Source organism: Clarias gariepinus, chromosome 6 (assembly GCF_024256425.1).
Source record: "Clarias gariepinus isolate MV-2021 ecotype Netherlands chromosome 6, CGAR_prim_01v2, whole genome shotgun sequence".
Classification (NCBI taxonomy): Eukaryota; Metazoa; Chordata; class Actinopteri; order Siluriformes; family Clariidae; genus Clarias; species Clarias gariepinus.
The window spans coordinates 2,723,055-2,743,536 of NC_071105.1; the positions used below are offsets into that span (position 1 = coordinate 2,723,055).

At 38.7% G+C, this 20,482-nt stretch overlaps 1 protein-coding gene across 1 annotated transcript in view; it reads right to left on the reverse strand.

Moving 5' to 3' along the window:
• Positions 1 to 20,482, reverse strand: part of oca2 (oculocutaneous albinism II) — a 105,973-nt gene that overhangs the window by 62,221 nt on the left and 23,270 nt on the right. Inside the window, exons 12-14 of the mRNA XM_053498972.1 lie at positions 18,201 to 18,325; positions 16,281 to 16,419; positions 4,985 to 5,117 (exon numbers count right to left, since the gene is read on the reverse strand). Coding sequence (XP_053354947.1) covers positions 4,985 to 5,117; positions 16,281 to 16,419; positions 18,201 to 18,325 — 397 coding nt within the window. The remainder of the gene's footprint in view (positions 1 to 4,984; positions 5,118 to 16,280; positions 16,420 to 18,200; positions 18,326 to 20,482) is intronic.

The following is a 20,482-nucleotide window of genomic DNA, read 5'->3' on the forward strand; positions in this document are numbered from 1 at the left end:
TGATGACACAGAGATCTCCTGCTCAGCGGTAAACACAAACTCTCTGCTGATTGTTCTGTAAAAGGCTCGCACAATGAGAGTAATAACGTCTGTCCTGCACGCGTTTAACAAAACCCAATCTCACGCCGATCAGAAGCAACAGCGCATGAAAGACGCCCCTCTGTCTCAGAATGTTCGAATCACCAGGCATCAAAACCAGCCTCGCCTCGAGGGCACTTTAATTACTTTCTCGAGCCCAGTGAGAGCTTCAACAGGGCAATTCAGTCAAATCAGTATTCCGAGACGCCCTGCTGTGTATAAAGAGGCTCACTGAGGAGGAACTGTTACATGAATAGGCCGTAATCTCCGTTCCATTGTGTTAGTCTCAGGTGGGCTGAGGAGGACTCAGGTGTGGAATGAGACAGCAGAAAAAGGTGCAGCCGCGACGAAGTGTCTCGAGGAAGTACAGCTGCTACACAGGAGGACGGTGTCTGAGATCTTTAGGAGAACCCGAGCTCTGGGATTTGAACTTTGGCCATGACATTCACCATCCGAGTCAACACTCAGTCCGGGGTGTTTTCTGGTTTATGAGTTTTCTGGACTTTTCTGTACCTTCTGTAGCTTCTAATGGACATGGTTCTAAGTTGCTGGGAATCCACTGGTGATTACTTCTGAATGTTTTTATTTATGTTTTCCATCACTTTGGTTTGCCAAAAATTATTCCTGTTTATGAATTTGGGCTTCTTTCTGATACTTGGTTCTGAGTTCCTGGGGCGCTAGAGCAGAATGGTTCTGAATGTCAGGGTCTCTTCAGCCACTAGGTTCTAAATGGACATGGTTTAGAACTTCTGTGTCGTTCCTTCACATTGGTTCTAGATCAAGATGGTTCTCCATCCATGGCTCATTCCTGACTTGCTTCTTGATTAACATGGTACAGAGTTTCTGGTCCTTTTTGACACTTGGTTTTGGGTAAACTTGTTTTTGAGTTTTTGGGTCTCTTCTGAAACTTGGACCTGGATGAATGTGGTTCTGGGCTTCTGGGTCTCGTTTAACATTTCTAAACATAACTTCACTCTCATGGACAACTTTTCCTTACAGTTGAAGATAATAAGAACATTTCCCTCTTATGGTTATTCTGGCTAATTAAAATGACAAGAGACTGTGTCTATCCTGCGCACTACACTACTAAATAGTACGCTCTAATAGACACTAAATCCACAGCTAAATCCCAACCTGTGCCCAAGAATACTAAATAGTATTTTCACATAAATACTGATGTGACGTTTATAGTTGGTGCCTTGAACATTTTTTATTTTTACCCAAATTCTAACGAATACAATCCAGAAATGTATAAAATATGAGATTCCCAACAACAACATGATGTTGACTCTGTAACTGGATCAGAACACAACACCATAACATTAACATTTCAATTTACAATCGTGTACCGCTGCAGATTTTATTAATGATTATAGCGATGATTAATTAGTGCATGTCAGCGAAATGCTTTGATCTTAATTCTCACCTGGTACAAACACACACAACACACGCTTTCAGGGCGTCTCACACTGGCTCTGTGTACTGTGTATTCATGCTCATTAATGAGCTGTGTATGCATTATGCACTCAGTCTTTTACAGAATACATCTTCGGAGCCTTTTAAGAGGTCAGCGCTCAAAGAACAAACACGTTTGATGTTGAAGGGACTTGAACGAATGACTGGATCATTAAAACAGCACATTTTATTTTACTGTTTTGTGTTTGCTTGCCTAACAGCTGATGTGTGTGTGTGTGTGTGTGTGTGTGTGCATGCATGTGTGGAAGAGAGATTTATGAATTAAATATGCTTGTGTGTTTGAGGACATGCTGTACAATCTCAGAGCGAGCTTCTGTCATTTGCAATCTTATTAAAAAGAGTTGAAGAAATACTATAAATCGAATAAATAAATAAAAAGCACTACTGTGATGTATTATTCAAGGCCATTCACCTTGTAGTTTATTTATAGTACGTCTGGAATTAATAAACAAAGTGGACCCTTTAAGGGTTTAATGCTTTAAGAAACCTACACCAAAGTAAAACCCGATTGTGGAACCTACAGTAAGAACCCTTTATTATTCCACAAACCCTTAAAGCTCCCTTAAAGAACCTTAAAAAATTGGTTCTACTTTGGAACCAATTGGTTCTACCCTTTTTAATGGAATACCACTTTATGTTTTTTAAGGATTCTTTTTGTAATGTAATGTAAGTTAAATAAAGTAAGTAAAACATATCCTATAATAAACGTACTAATCATGGAATAAGACAGAGGTTCATGGGATATGTACTTCAGCACAGTAATGATGTCATCGTACTCGGTTATCTTCCACCTCTGCAAACGTGACGGTCTGGACACTATTGAAATTATTCAGCAGAAATATTAAACCACTTCAAATACTACACACAGTCTCGGATTCTTCGATTCAAGCGCAACTTAAAGGCTGATTTGTATGCAGGTTATCTGAATGCAAAGCCCATATAATCCCCTTAATCCCAGGCGTAATCCAACTCCGAATACAAGAAATTTCCCCAGAGAAATACTGACGCTAACTTAAGTTACTGATTCTGAGTAGATCTGATTCCTTTTAAATATCACAGCTTTTAAATGGTCTGCTGTTTTTGAACTTGAATACAGAATGAAACAGTTTAGCAGAAATATTTATTTTAAGTTAAATATGTGATTAGCCTTGTGTATAACTGAGACGGTGGTTTGTGTTTGTGTTTGTTGGTTTTTCTTGGTGAACAGTCAGATTGAAATTTATGTGACCTTTACGTCAGTCGAACTCGACATTATTTAATAAGTTCACCTTTACGTAGGAAAAATAGAGGGTGAGTGTCAAAAGACTATTGACCATGTGGTCGGGGGGGAAGAAAAAAGATTGAAAAAAAGAAAGAAAGAAAGAAAAAAAGAAGTGGCCAAACCTGCCAAAAAAAAAAAATTTGTTAGTAAACAGATACGGTGTGAAGGCTTATGTATTATATATTGATGATAATATATATTATATATTGAAATAAAGGAAGTCTTCTGTTATTCTGCACAATCAAAAGTCCCGCTTTGGCTTGAACGCCCCTGGTACAAATTCCAAATTAGTCCTGCTGATTGCTGCAGATTTAATTAACATTTTAATGTAAAAGAATTCCATGAAAGTAATATCAACCGGACCCAAATGGACTCTAATTGTAGAATCGGTGCCTGGTACTGTAGGACTCGTACGGACATCACCTACGGCAGGATTTATAGATTTAATAGCGCAGGATTAGAGCTGGAACAGGACCATCTGATAAGGTTAAAGGGAACAATGAAGGAAAGTGTCTGAAATGAGATAATAATAAAATAAAAAGCTGTATATCATTTGGTAAAGGGTCCATCCATAGAAATGGCGAGGAAAAAGTACAGGAACCGCTTTAATGGTATATTTATGAGGTCATCATCGTGAGCCGCATCTGGTGAGCGATCATACTGTATTTCAGCCCGACGCCGAGCCACCGACAGGAGCTGTAACGGTAATTTCAATGGGATGAATTAATATAGTATTATATGTGACACAGTCACACTCGCACCACCTGATCCTCCTCTGAGAGTGTGTGTGAGAGCCTTAACCTGAAACTAAAGCCACAAACCCGGATTTAAGAATAACATCAAACAGTGTACACTTTGATCGATTACCTCGTTTTGGACTCCGGTTCTGATATATTGAGGTGTAACACAATGCCACAATCTGTACCTGTAATCAGAGCTATAATAGAAAAGTGGGCGTGGACTGAACCAGAACTATATTGCCATCTAAACTGGCACCTTGGACAGGATGCCAATCTATCACAGATACACACACTACGGGAAAATTGGAAACGCCAATTAGCATGTCCTTGTACTGTGGGAAACTGTGTGCAGACTCCATGCACACAGACCCCAGGGTGGGAATCGAACCCTGACCCTGAAGGTGCAAGGCAACAGTGTTAACCACTAACCCAAAGTGCCGCCCATGAAGTATACAGTATAAAAGTATAAAAACTGATCTCCAATCTTTAATCTAAGACCCTTTATCAGTACCATTATTCAGGGGCGGGGCTTTGCCTTAGGTTCGACTTATTATGTCATATCTGATATGGAAATAAAATGCAAAAGAGACAATAAGAGACAATGGTACCATAAACATTTTTGCTTTGCTAAACGGCATAAGTGCTTCATTCTGTATACAGGATCACGCTGGACAATTTAAATACCATGGATGAAAATAAATTAAATCACGGTTGTTATGGCAACATTTCTCTTACCATATGTCAATCATAATTTCACTGAAATCAACCTCATATACATCAAATGTTGACGAATCAAAGATAGCATTTAACTAGCCTTGTGCTATTTAGATATATGCAATCAAAACTTGCTTGTGTGGGTATAAAGCAAAGTGAAGGTGAGCTTTTTTTTGTTGCATTTTGTGTATGATAGAATGATAGATGAAGGTTAGCAGGACGGTAGCAAGAAGAAAAGGGAGCCGCTTTCAGTTTGGTTTTTAAAGTAGCCGGTGCCGAGAGGAATCATAAATTAAGGTTAAGTAAGGTTTAATGTCTGTTTATTTAATATTTTACTTCATTTACATATCTGTTTAAATGTTTTGATTGTTTTTAAATGCAAAAATATGATTATAGAATTGAAAATTGGTAATATTGGTAATATTTTTGGGAGGCTGGAACGGATTATCTGCATTTACATTATTTCCTATGGGACAATGTGTTTCACAATACAACATTACATCTAAAGGGCTCGCCTCAGGGACGGATTAAATTCGTTTGCTGCAGTACAGCTGTATCTGCAAATATTGATGAATGAAGATTGGAAAAATTGTAAAATGAGTGACAGCCTTTAAAAGATATTAAGATATTGCCTAGGTATATTAATAGGCATATATATATATATATATGTATATATATTATCCTTGATGTTATTTATTCTCTGACTTCAACTTACCCACAATCTCGCTGGACTCTTTATTGTAGAGTTTCTTATTCCAGAAGAGAATCCTCAGGAAGGGAAAGGAGGTCAACAGAACCAGGCAGATTCCCAGGAACATGTAGCCCGTAAACCCAGCAAAATCCATTCCCTAAGGAAAAAGAAGATGATGATGTTAAGGAAGACTAAATGCATGTATGAAGAACTCTTCAGGTGTAAATTTTTTATGATCTTGCAGTCTTTGCCAGACTTCGAAGACTGTAGCTGGATGTTCACAGGGACAGGATGTTTAAACTCACAGTGTAACCACAAACAAGGATATCATCTGTAGACTTCACTACCTGCCTTAAAGATAAACTTTTAAATCACGTATAGAAGACTTTATCATTGTTCCAATGCAGTAACTATATCTGGCCGAGAGCCAATCAGATTGCAGTTTCAAGATCCTGAATCTTCTACAGAAGTGTACAAATATAGCATTGCTCTTTGCTCTATAATAAAAAGGTGTTAAATAACCACAGACTGGCATAACCATGTCATAAGCCGTCTTTATTACAACACTGTATATGTCAAGTGTCATGTCACCATCATGATATTTATCATTATAACAGCCAGAACATGATCATTGACATCAAGTGTCCCCAAGCTGTCCCTTGTTTGGGATATTGCTAAATAACACATCCCATAAGATATACAGTACAGTACTATGTTAATCCTGCTTTCTGATTGGCTCACCCTTTCATTGTACCCTGCAAAGGTTTTCTGGTTTCCTCTTTCATCATAAAACCTTTAGAAGTTTCCTCAGAGGGCTGAAACCCAAATGAAAAAAGGCTTAAGGATTCTAAAAGGAAGATTAAGTTTTTAAAAAAAATGTATTAAGGTATAAATCATTGCTCCTTGTCATGCCAAGCCCTTTATAAAGCCTCCACAGACTTAGCAATAATGTATGATATAAAAACCACTTTTAAATCCATATAGTATTTCCATCATACATTTATTTATGACAGCTCTTATAAAATACTACCAGGGGCGTTCGAGTCAAACCGGGACTTCTGATTGCAACGAATAACAGAACACAGCCCTTAGAGTAAACACTCCCTATATTTCTCTATATAATCCACTGTTACAGTGATGCACTTATCCCAGTGTTTCACTAGAGCTTGGACACCATCAAGGTAGAACGTTCTCTCAGTACGCCGGAGCCGTGATCGGACTGTCTGCTTCATATCTGAAATACGGCCTCCCAGGAACTCCTTTAATGGCTTTTCCAAACATGTGGAAATGTTTTGGAGTGAGGTCAGGACTGTATGTGTCAGTAACTCCCAGCCGGGTTCCTGTAACGTGCAAGCGGTGTTGGTGAACGATTGTGTGTACAGTCTACACAGACAGATGCGGCAACAGGTTATCCGTCGATTTTCAAGTTCCATCCGCTGAATGTTCAATAGAACACAATGGAACGACTGCAGTGGGCTCTGAGCCACCTTGGCCGGGATCGTCGCTCACGGAAATAAGGAATTACAAAATAAAAAACAGAATAAAAAATTCTGAATTACAAGAAATTGTCAGGAAAATGAAATCAAATGACCAAGGAAATCAAAATCACAAAAAAAGGCAAAATTGTAAAGATGGAAAAATCAAAATAAAGAAAATGTCAGGATTACTAGTAAAAAAAGGGGGATTCTAAGGAATAAAAATATCTTTATAAATCATGGAAAAAGACCAAATAATGTGAAAAATGTCAGAATCGTAAGAAAAAAATGAAAACCGCCCTCACAGAATATCACTAGTGAAAGAAAGCATATTCCTGTTAAAGCATATAAATTTAGATCAGATCGTGCATTCCGTCTTCGTCTTCCGTCTCACTGGTGGCTCCACCCACCTCATTACATCATTAGGACATGCTTGCAAGAACATCCAATTTGTGTCAATAATCGATGCATAATGAATGACATTCCAGCTTCATAGTTGCTTTATAATCGCCCATGAATCCCAGATAAATTCTTCATACACATGGATAAACTGTACAAACTTTCACACTGCACAGTTTTTTTCCCCTAATAAACATGAATAATTAATAATTAATAAAGAATAAAGGAATAAATCTGATAATAAAGGGACATGACAGCCTTAATACTGCCAGTCTCATATTTCCCACCCCATGTCCCCCACGCCGCCTCGTCCCTGCAATTATTGAACCGCATGGCAGAACAAACATGACAGCCAGGATTTGTAGTACGAACATGCGTACACACTTGTGTCTGACTGTAGTTATTCCTGAGAGCGCTCCGGTAGAAATGTGATCAAGCTTTTATCTTCAATTCCATCGATACACTTCACCACCAGATTATCAGACGAGGACGAAACACAAACACACCTCACGTCTTAAAATATTGGAAATATTTTACACTCTGGTAAACACGCCAATTTATACGCAGCGTGAGATATACACCACAAATAGAGAGACGAAACGCAGGCCTTATGGCTCTGCTCGGGAATTATTCTACAGATAAGAGGAGGTGACGGAGGGGTGAAACAGATAGCGAAACGGATAGCGGAACAGCTCTCTCGAGCATAACGCGGGCATATCAGGCTACAGATAAGATTGAAGAGACGATGCAGTCTTCTAAGTCCTTGAGAGAAGCAAAGTTTTGTGCAGAAAGAGGTTGTGTTGGGAAAACATGCACGGAGAAAAGAGAAAGGAAACCCGGTGTACAGCGACCTCTACAGGAGACACGGAGACGAAGGACGGCAGTCATGCTACTGTACGTCAGGAGAGGACGCTACTTACAGTAATGCACAGTGCGAGTGATTAGTAGAGCGGAACCAAGATAACGGTAAAGCAGCCTTTACATTCATAAATAATAATAAGATGTATAATACTGTATAAACACATTATGTGATATCGTCCTGCCAGGTTTAACCCAGAACTGTGCAGCTCCGGACAACAATGTATTCTCGCCGGGCTGTTAAGTTTACTGATGATAAATAAAGTAAGAGAAATAGGCAGAAGGCCAAAAAATAAAGGCTCAGTTAAAAAAAAAAAAAATCTGAATTATGAGGGGAAACAGCCAAAGGTGTACACTTACAATTATGATAAGGAATTACAAAATAAAAATCTGAATAAGTAAATAAAAATTCTAAATTATAGTAAAAAAAAAAAAAAATATATATATATATATATATATATATATATATATATATATATATATATATATATATATATATATATATAATCATAATTACAACCAAAAAATACTGATTCAGATTTAAGAAAAAAGTCAGAATTATAGAAAACAAATCAGAATTATGAAGGGGGGGGCTGAATTAAAAAAAAAAATTATAATCATACAAAATTTCTAATTATGAGCGCAAACTTTGTTAAAATAAAGTTAGAATTGTTAGGAAAAAATCTGAATTATAATGAAAAACTATAATAGGAGGGGAAAAAATAGAAATCCCAAAGAAATCTTACAAGACAAAGTCAGAATTATAAGGGGGAAAATTAGAGTAATAAAAAAAGTCAGAATTACAAGAAAAAACTAAAGAAATATAAAGTTAATCTTGTAAGCAAAAAATCATAAAGATTAAAAAAATTGAATTATGAGGAGAAAAATCTGAATAACCTAAATATAATGTAATGTGATGTACGCAAAAAAAAAATTAGAATTTCAAGAAAAATATGCAGAAAATGTTACAATTGCCTGAAAAAATCATAAGAACTTCAAGGTGCAAAATGAATCTATGCATATAATAAAAGTGTAAAGTGGGCGTGTCTGTACTATTTACAAAAAAATTGTTTGGGGTCCATAAGAGGAGTAACAGAATACCTTGAGATGATATTTGTTTGTGTTCACATCATGTAAAAACTACTGAGTGAATTTTAATGTGGTTTTCACAGGTGTATTTGGTCGAGCTTGAGGTAACATACAGGCTTTGTTTCATCACAATCGGCCCGCGGGAGGAGAAGACATGCTACTTTGACATTTTTATGGAAATCACCCTTATATCATTAAAAATAAATAGTAACCTGTAAAAATGTTAATGCATTCCAACACGCGAAGAGTTCGACAGTAACATGTAGAAACACGTCTCATATAGAAGTCGAGGGACAACACGGAGGAACACCTCGACGTGGGTCTGAACGTGAGGTCTGGGCCGTAACGCCAGGGACAAATGTCAGCGCTAATACAGCAGCTAATTAAAAAATAATTACACGCCACAAAGCGAGGCCCTGATCAGCAGCAGGCGTGACACACGCGACACGTGGAGTGTGGGTTTAATACGCCGCTTCTCTGAGCTCGGTCTCACCGTCGCTCACGTCATGAAGGAGCTCCAGATCCGGGCCTGATCCCAGACGATCCTCAGGATCATTACAGTAAAGTCTCATCACTCAGTGCAGCTGTGTGAATAAACACACATACACACACACACACACAGGCTCGGTTAATTTAGGTCACATGTGTCGCTCCGAATAAAGTCTAGAAATCTCTCTCTCTCTCCATTTTCCCTCTATCTGTCTCAGCATCTCTGCCTCGATCTTTGTCTGTATTTCCCCCCTCTATCTTTCTCTCTCCCCTCCTGTGCCTCTCATTTTGCCATTCTCTGTCTCTCTCACACACACACACACACACACACACACACACACAGAGGGTTGAACATGTCACCTGGGTTTCAATGACTCGCCCATTTATTGCATCAGCTTGGTGAAAACACACACTTAATTAGACACACACACACACACACACACACATACACACACAAACCGGGGCTTTTAATGGAGGGGGTCCAAAGTGTGTCAGAATGAGGAAATAACCGTATCAGACCCCTGTGCGGTAGGTCTGGCAGACTCTGAGTGTGTGTGTGTGTGTGTGTGTGTGCAGAGGGATAAAGTCACTGTATTATTGACAATAACGCATCTAATGTAGAGAGCAGAGCTCAGCTAATCAGACGCGCGTGTTCAGGTCTGTGACGCATTCCTGTTCTGCTGTTGCCGTATTTTCACGTGAATCAGCGTCGCGACACACTGACTTCCTGCTTCATAACAACACATTGGACTGATTTAATGTGTGTGTCTAGAACCGAGCTTACACGAGGCGCTTAACAGTGAGCTGTGTGAGGTTAGCTTCTGACGTTAGCATCTGCACTCTGTTCACAGGTTCAGCATACAGTACATTCATAGCCGGGTATTTATAATCCAATATATGAGGGTGAGGGTGAGATTAGCTCTGTTCACAAGCTCAGGTTTTTTTCCGCATGTCCTCCCTCAGCTGCCTTAAAACCTGGTAGGGTCTGGTCTCTGGGGACGACTCCCCTATACACAGTGAGGTGAATAGTGAAAAATTCTCAGGGCTGTACACAAAAACACACACAAGCTTCATCACCGATTAGGATCCTCGACATGAAGGACGGGTCATCCGGGGCATGCCGATGGAGTCCTTGGCAGACTTCGACATGATGTTTCTTCTGCTCCTGGGTCAGCAGGCTGGGGACGAACTTGGCAGCAACAAGGCGCATGTTCAAATCACACCTGAGGATCGCCTGGACTGTTCCGTGTGACACACCTACAATGGCAGCAATGCTGTGGATGGCTCTGCGATAATCATCATGCACAAGTTCGCTTCTACTTTGTATTCTTTTTCAAGTTGGCTTGTTCCTCCTGCTCTTGAAGCACACATGCTACTCCAAACACCTCAAACGACTCGCTGCGCCATTAACTGGACGAATGATGTCAAACATCTAGAGCAGAAGTAGCTCACGTTTATCGTACAAACTAAACACTGCAGTGCACCAGATACCAATTATATACAATGTTTTATATTTTCAGTGTGTAAGTGAATTTGTCTAAAGTTCAGTATATTTTATTTGTGTGGGTGGGGTTTCATTGAATTAGTCTGGGAACATGATGATAAAAATGTCTGCCCTGTAAAGTTGTCCTGATGGTAAATGATGCTAATATTGGAAAATCTTCAATAAAACAGGGTTCACAGTCCAATACAGGGGAAAACAGCTCTGAGACAAAAAGGTGTCTGGGATTCCCCTCATGATTTAAAGGCGGAGAGACAATACTGTTATACTTGACGTGGGTGTGATTTATTTCCTTAGGCGTGATTACAGTTTTTGGCTACATGATGGCAGGGTGGGGAAAGGGTACAGAGATTTAGTTAAGTGGATTGGTATGCTTTACATTGTGTATTTATAAGGCGTATAAGACACACTTTGTTGGACTTAAGAACTAATCCGACTTACAAACGTGCTCCGGGAACAGAACTTGTTTGCAAGTTGAGGACTACTTGTATAGAGTTTAAAACTTACCATAAATTACCAAAATAAAGGCTTTGCCACATAAATGGTTTTAGACATCTGTTTAGCTTCACCTATGAGAGCTTTTACAGATGCCAAGCGAATAATATTGCACATGTGAATGTAGTCAATAAGTCTCACACTCAGGTCCTCTTGAGCTGCCAAAACATGCCGTCTATGAAGAAATGTTTGTCTTTCTTTTTTTTTTAATACCGTGTGTCTCGTGGCCTGTCCATTACGGTGATTTTGTCGTTCAAATCTGCAAACCCCGGTCCTTACCAATATACCTGCATCCTATGACTGTAAGAAAACTCCCATGTCTGAACAACCTACACCTCTTTCTCAACCAGCACTGACCTTGCAGAAAAAAACCTGAACCTACTTTCAGCATTATTGCTGCGTGTGCGCTGGTACAGGCAAGGGCGACGCCGTCTCTTTACAGGCTGTAAATTAACTCAGACCCCTGAGCTTTTTCACAGAAGAAGAAAACGAGGAAACAGCTTGAATTAAAAGCCCGGAAGAGAAATATTGAACCAGATGAAGTTTTTAATATAACCTTTTCCCCAGGTCTCGCTTTATGTCGCTCCGCTCGAGCGATCGTTTCTGAAAGGGGACAGAAAGAGTGAAAAGAAACACAGTTTAATGGGAAAAAGAGTCAGGATGGAACCACATTAAACCAGAAAATTATATTTCTTTCTCTGGTCCAGATATTATTCTCATTACAAAAATATGTGTATTAAATTTAGTATAAAGTAAAAGGAGGGGGTGAATATAAAAATAAAATAAATATGAATATAAGATACATATAAATTGAAATATAAAGTAAAAAACCTAAAACAGAATTTAATAAAGAATTAAGAATAGAATCAAAAATCAAAATTAAATTAAATAAATCCATCAGTGATCTTCTAAATGTTCATCATACTTTATAATGTTATAAACATTAATAACAACAAATTAACATTGAGTAAGGAATGATTTTATCTGTAATTCATATCTGTCTATATAGATTTTTATATAAAATTAATTATAATTAATCATGTTCCTTAATGAATATTATAGTTACTTTATCATTTTAAATAATAATTATTTGGAGTAAATTATTTGAGCTTTATAAGGCATCATAATACAGACCTATAATATAGTTTTCATATTCATAAACCTAACTGTAAATCCATATCAAATATTTATTATTTTTGAATAATATTGATAGAGAAGAATTCATAATTTATTATTTATAGTTTATTCATTTGAATATTAAGTAATAAATGTTAGTAATTTTGTTAGTAACCTTTTTCTAATGTTATTTATTTATTTATTTATTTTTGGATATGTTTAATACAAATAATACAGATTATTTAAAGAAAAACATATGCAACACATAATATTCTTTATAGGAGTGCCAATAATTGTGCAAACAAATATTTTGCAGTTAAACATAAACAGTGGGCATTTGAAGCAGGAATCATGTTTATTGCTCACAAATCTAATGAATTTTATGTTTTAATAATCTTAAAGATATTATTTATTGAAATGAAGGGTGCCATTATTTTTGGACTAAAGAGCAAGCATTTGACCTACATTCAATAGAGTCGTGAAAAAAAAATAATTAGAGAAAGCATTGATGTGTCTATGAAGCCACACACACACACACACACACACACACACACAGCAGATGCAATCAGCCTTTTTGTCATGATCTGCGTCCGTGTTTTGCGCCACACGATTCTCCACATTTAAGCACACATTAAAATAAACACCTCGTTTCTCAGCGCAGGTAATCGCGCACACACACACACACACACACACTTCCTGTTGCCCGTGGCGGGGTCAGATTGAGGTCGTATCTCAGTGTTACAAATGGCGCTGTCACCTCTGCAGCCCCTGGAGCCACACGGCCAGTAAATTCACCTCACAATAAAACGACCAATAAATCAGAATAAAGCTCTCTACTCTGAACCTACAGCATACATCACACCAACCCCGCCCTGCACACACACACACACACACACACACACTGAAAAACTGTTGGGTTTATAAAGTAACACTATTTGGGCTGAGAGTGGAGGCCTTGTATAAGCGCTTTACCCCAGTGAGCTCGAGTTCGGCTGATCAACAACATCGACGATGCGTTACGTTCTGTAAAACCACCATGTTGAAAATATCCTGTGCACCGAACCTACTGAACAAGATAGCTTAGCCAAGCCTAGCTTAAACATACTTACTGTAGGACAGTTTCATCAGATCACAAGTTGGGCAAAATGATCTGAAGTCATAAACACCTAGAGGGCTCGCTGTGCCCGTGGACTCGGGTTTGCGTCCAGACTTTGTCCTGGACCTGATTTTCCAGAATGCATCACCGACGCATGTTGTAATTGTCCTCACATTTTGATTGATGCGCTTATTACATTGAGGGTTAAGGGCCTTGATTCAGGACACAACAGTGGCAACTTTGGCGTTGGTGGTGGGGTTTGAACCAGGGGACCTTCTGATCCGTAGTCCAACGTCTTAACCACTGAGTGCCCCCTGCCCCAAAAACTGAGCTGCCCCTGCTTAGGTGAGTGTGTATAAATACCCCCTGTCTCGTGTCTCCCATGTTTTTGTCATGTTTATACTGACCACTCGCAGTACCCTGTGGCGTATGAGGGGGTTACCATCGTGACGGCATGGCTGACTTTCTGCTGGGCCTCACTGGCACCACCCAGCATTACAAGAAGCAAAGAAAGAAAGATTTACAGCACTACTAAACTAAATAAAATAAAAAAATCACAGCACAATGATCTCTACTGAAAGCGAATAAATTTTGCACCACCATTGAAAAAATTATACTGTAAGTTCTCATTGCTCTGCATTATTATGTAACGTTCCAAAAATCAGGCACTGTCATGTTCACACCTAATGAACATGAGTTTAATTTCTTACTAAATTTATTACAAGGAGATGCTCTCAGGTATCATCACTCAGCAAATTTGTTCTCCAAACTACAAATGAACAATTGTTTGCCTTCATGATGTTTAGAAATAAAATAAGGAGTTAAATATGAAATTCCATTTCTCACATTTTGCAGTTTGTTTCTATCAGGGGGAAATTCCTCCATCTTTTTATTTAAGAGAGAACTCTGAGAGAATGTTTAACAATGTGGGGTTTAAAAAAAAAAGTTTAATTATATGTTTATGTAGGTCAAGAGCGTGAGGAAGAGCCGCGTGCCAACAAACACGCGGCTTTAATGAGGTTCCTTGTGTGTAGAGACGGTAGGAAGCTGACAGATGTGAGACGTAAACAGGAGTGAAATCCCCAAAACAAGGCCTTACTTTTTTATGCTTAAAACACCCTTCACATATGCTAAGGGTGCCAATACTTTCAGAATGCCTATATGGATAATACCTGATATTCAGTACAACAGCACAACCTTGAGCCACCATGCTTTACAGCAAAAACAAAACCTTCTTTAACTTCTTTATGCACATGAAATCAATATATAAGATATACTGTAGCAATAAATTAAGCATTTAAATATTAATATTTTACATTAATTTTCTTTTCCTGAATTGTGTATAAATTTTTTGGTTGTTTCTGTAAAATATATATATATATATATATATATATATATATATATATATATATATATATATATATATATATACACACACACACACACATATATTTGGGTTTTGTTTTATGGTGGCTGGAGGTTGTGCTGTTGTACTGAATATCAGCACTGGCTCTTGTATGATTAAGTTTAACATTGTTTTTATCCTCTATCAGGTTTGAACCGATCTCAGTACTACAGTAGATGGAGCTCAGAGCAGGTCTTGTTACCTACTACTAATTTGATGTTCTTTTAAAACTTCATTGGATTATTTGAATTTTCCAAAGTCTCAGTCACAATATGTTGTCCTTTCCATGTTTTCCTGTTACAACTGAACACTGCTTGTGCAAGCTTGGCAGTTAGACTGTAAATGAGACCTTCGAGCATTAGCCCAGGCTAGACTGATCTTACTGTAAGAAAGACAGATGGTTCAGATGAAAACTAGGTGTTGTTTCTTCACTTTTTTTAAAAAACACTTTTTTAGTTGGAATTTATTTTTGAAGCCGTCCAGATAGCACAATTATTATGGCCTGGGTCTGGCCCACCTTTACCACGTTCATCTGGCCCACATACCACATGGGATCACGGCCCATCGGCCAAAGGACTAATTATTACATGGATTTTTTTTTCATTTATTTACTTATCCTATACAGGATCACAGGAGGCCTGGAGCTTATTTGAGGTGGGAATCAAACACGGACCCTGGAGGTGCAAGGACACCTGTAGTTAGGTCTGGGCCTAAAATTGGGCTCAATGTAGGCCTTAGTCTAAAACTTTTCAAAACCTAAAATGTTTCTAGCAGTCTAATGACATCGAATAATTGGATCAGAAATATAATCGCAAAAAAAAAAAAGGGATTTTAGCTCAAAAGATACAATAACAATACGTACAGTACCAGTCAAAAGTTTGGACACGCCTTCTAATTCAATGTTTTCTTGTTTAGTGATTTATTTTATACTGTACATTCTAGAACAACACTAAATATTTCAAAACTACGTTATAACACATATAGAATTAGGTAATTAACTAACATTAACAGAAGACATGAAGGTCGGCTGTTCTGGATCAGTTCCTACAAGAACAGTCTCGTGTCGAGGGCGTTTGTAAAACCCATCAAGCTCCATGATGAAACTGTCTCTTATGAAGACCTTCCCAGGAGAACAGGACCGAAACCTCAGATTAGAGCCGTTATGAAGCTTTACAGAGCAGAAGAAGCAGATAAACATCTCAATATCAACTGTTCAGAGGAGATTATTGTGTAGTTTGGATAATAAACGCCTTCAGTACTCCACAACCATGGAGGTAGAAGGGGTGTACAAACTTTTGACTGGTAGGCTGTGTATATAAGATGAAAAATTCTTGGATTTTCAGCCTGTCGTATCGAAACAGAACATTTCTTCAGATGTTCAGGGATTAGATGGGCACCTTTTTGCGGAGGTCCTGGTTGGAGACGATGATGACGTTGGGGGGGTCGCCGACCGCCGTCGCTGCTCCTCCGATGTTGGTGAAGATGACCTCAGCGATCAGGACGTGTCTGGGGTCTAAATTCAGCACCTCACACAACCTATACACACACACACACACACACACACACACACAGTAATATATCAAAAAGCTTGGAACAGGAAACAGAGTGTCTAATAATGTATTATTTTTTGAGAGGGAGAGAGAAGTGCAGTTTTACTCTGGATCAAAAATAACAAGCGGAATATTACAAAAGAAAGACATTTCTAAATAAATTAAAAAACAATAACATTTTGTCAACAACAACAACAACAAGAGAGCAGGAGCAAGACCGTGTTCTTCGTCAGGGTTCGGTCATTAGTGTGTGTGTGTGTGTGTGTGTGTGTGTGTGTGTGTGTGTGTGTGTGTGTGTGTGAAGCTGAAGATGAACAAATCATTAGCCGTGATAAATCAGCTTCAGCATTTGCATAAGCAAATCACCTCTTTGACTGTTTCATGTTCCAGAATTATCATATTTCTGTGTGTGTGTGTGTGTGTGTGTGTGTGTGTGTGTGTGTGTGTGTGTGTGTTTATCTCTAAGAGTTCATTGCAAATCTCATCAATATTTAAAACCTTTGACGTGTCTGTAGATGCAGTTAATGGTGTGTGTGTGTGTGTGTGTGTGTGTGTGTGTGTGTGTGTGTGTGTGTGTGATATACACGAGTGTCACTCAGGATCATCCTCGCTGTTAAAACATATTTCTGAGAGTGATGTGTATCTCATGGTCATGTTTATGCATGAAATCTGTCGCCTGTGTGACTAACACAAATAAGGGCGCGGTGCTGAACGCTCGGCGCCTCTGAGGGAATCAAACTCAAATCACGGCTTTTAATAAAAACCTTCATTCTGTAAACAAAAGAGCAACAATTCTTACTCAGGATCCAACTTCTGTAAGATCTTACTTTCATAACTCACAACATTCCTCCACATTATGGTCATGTGACTGCGACAGGGTTTAGAACTATCAGGTCCAAAATGTTTATTTTATTTTTATTTTGCAACAGTTATATTATTAAAAAAATAAATCCATATTTTAAATTTATATTAAACAAGTTGTTTAAAGAATAAAAATATGGGAAAATAGTTTTTTTTTTTTAATTATCAATTTAAGTTATTAAATTAATTAAAGATTAAATAAATAAATATTATTTAGAAATGTAAAAATGATACAAATGTGTAATTCATTATTTTAAGAGAAAGTATTGTGCAAAAGTCTTGACCCCCCCTCATTTCTTCATATTAAGTGGAAAACATTTTAATGTTAGAAATGTTAAAAAAGTAAAAACACCTAAAATAAGTATTTAAATAAATGAACTTTTTTTTTCCTTTAATTGAGTTTCAGAATTTTATGACATTTATTACAATAAAATGATAGGAATGTGTAGGATGTGTTTATTATATTGTTTGATTTTATTGTATACTGTGTGTATGTGTCTGTAGAGAGAGAGAGAGAGATACAGGGTACTGTGCAAAAGTCTTGACGCCCCTCATTTCTTTATATTAAATGAAATAAAATTTATTTTAAAAATAGAAACAAATGTTTTACTGTGACAGGCTGTATAGTGTCTAAAGATACCTTTTAAAAACTGGGTGTTTATGCAACAACCTCAGCAGTGACCTCATTTCCCCTCTCGTCTAAGAAATAAAGAAATACTGTAGCTTCATATTAATAAATAAATAAATAAATCCTTTTATTGTTAGAGATGTTTACGACAGAGAAATGGAGGGGAGGGGCCCTTTAAAGCCTTTCCCACAGTACTGTATAGAGTGTATGGAGATGATTTACTGTACAGTAGAGAGCTTTATACTGTATCTTCACAGAGTTCGAGTTCTACACTGTACCTGATAGTGACGGGAGTGAAGAGCATCATGGTGGTGACGTTGTCGAGGAACGCAGACAGAATGGCAGCGATGAGACACAGGATGATGATCATCGGCCAAACGCGTCCTCTGGACAAGTGATATGCCTGCCGAGACACACGGCCACACACACACAAAACTCACACATTAATTAAAAAAAAATTAAAAAAGAAAGAAATCTCAACAAAGTTTGGACTTTAAATCCGCTTGAGTATAAAAAGCTCAATGGAAAAGCAATTTCACTTCCCTTTTTTTTTAAGGAATGAAAAATCAACTCACATTACCAGTGTATTTCAAATTAATTGACAGATTTAATCACTGACGATAATGTTTATCTCCCTGAACTTTAGAGCTGCGACCCATAGAATAATTTCCAACTGACCTTTATGGTACAAACGAATAAACCCTCCAAGGCTTACAGCTGGAGCTGTGGATCAGAGGGAGGCTGTGGATTTCATTCGAGTTTTGTTTTTTCTGTTTGATTTGATTCACGGGCACTAAAGTTTATCGTCTGATTTGTCTCAAGTTGCTATATTTATTTCTTACAGCATTTGAAGTATTAAAAAACTATGACTGTGTACTTGTGTTGTTGATTCTTGAAATTTCAAGTCCCAATAAGTGCTGGTGCTGCACCAAGTCGAGTCAAGTCGGCTTTTATTGTCATTTTAAACACATACAGTACAGTTTTACAAAACTAACCAACGAACCAAAGACATCTAATTAGCGAACAAGCTAATTAACACCAGAAATTAACAAAATTATCTAAAAGATAACAAGAGCAACTACACAACAACAACACGACACACTATGCAATTGTGCTTGTTTGTGTTTGTCGGTCCAGCTCCATTGTATTGAGGTGATGGTGTTTATCTGTGTGTGAGACAGCTGGTGGCTCTGCGGATGAAGCGTGTGGTGTAGATGTCTGTAATAGAGGGAAAAGAGACCCAGATGATCTTCTCTGCTGTCCTCACTATCCGCTGTAGGGTCTTGCAGTCTAAGATGGCCCAATTCCCAAACCAGACATTGATGCAGCTGCTCAGGATGCTCTCCATAGTCCCTCTGTAGAAGATGGTTAGAGTCGGTGGTGGACGCTGGGCCTTTCTCAGCCCTCTGGTATTTCTTGTGGAGAGAGCTGGTGTTTGATTCTTCCCCAGGATGGTGCTGTTGATTATCTCTACAGGGGAGCCATTGTTGTTCAGCAGGGAGCGGTTGCTCTGCCTGCTTCTGAAGTCAACAACCATCTCTTTTTGTCTTAACGACCTTCAGAGACAGGTTTTTGTCTTTACACCCGTCCGCCTCTGCACTTGCTCTCGGTACGCTGACTCGTTGTTCTTGCTGATGAGACCCACCACGGTCGTGTCATCAGCAAACTTGTTTGGAGCTGTGTGTCGCTACACAGCCATAAGTCAGCAGTGTGAAACGCAGGGGACTGAGCACACAGCCCTGGGGGTCCCCAGTGCTCAGTGTGGTGGTGCTGGACGTGCAGTTCCCAATCCATATTGACTAAGGCCTTCAGGTCAGAAAGTCCAGGATCCAGTTACAGAGCGAGGTGCTCAGGCCCAACAGGCTCAGCTTCCCGATCAAGTGTTGGGAAATGATAGTGTTGAACGCTAAGCTGAAGTTTATAAAACAGGATTTGAATGTACAGTAGGTGTCCTCCATTGTTTAAGGGCCAGAAAGAGCATGGTGGAGATCCCACAAACTGCAACGGGTCGAGTGAGGGAGGCGGAAGGGTCTTGAGACAGAACACAGAAGACTTCTTTTACACGGTGATGATGGTGATGGACTTGAAGCACAAGGGAAGCATGTTGAAGATGTCAATAAGAACAAATGCCAGCTGTTCAGTATGTTCTCTGAGCACTCTGATAGGGATATTGTCTGGTCCAGCAGCTTTACGAGGGTTCACTCTCAGCTGTGGTGAGACATAGCACCTGGTTGTTGGGAGAAGGAGGGTTGGTTCATGAGCTGTTCAGCACACGTGGAAGGGAGCCGTCATTGTCACAGGCAGGTGATGATGTCCTGTAGTTCAATTCAATTTTATTTGTATAGCGCTTTTAGCAATTGTCAGTGCCGCAAAGCAGCTTTGGTCAGCTTTTCAGTTGGGAATGATGATGTTGGCCAACATGTTCCAGTCAGTTTTCTCAAAATAGTCCTGAAGAACAGAGATGGCTCCTGCTGGCCAGGTTTTCACCTGCTTCAGAACCGGTTTCGAACGCCTGACGAGTGGTCTGTAAGATGGAATTAGCGTAACAGAGATGTGGTCT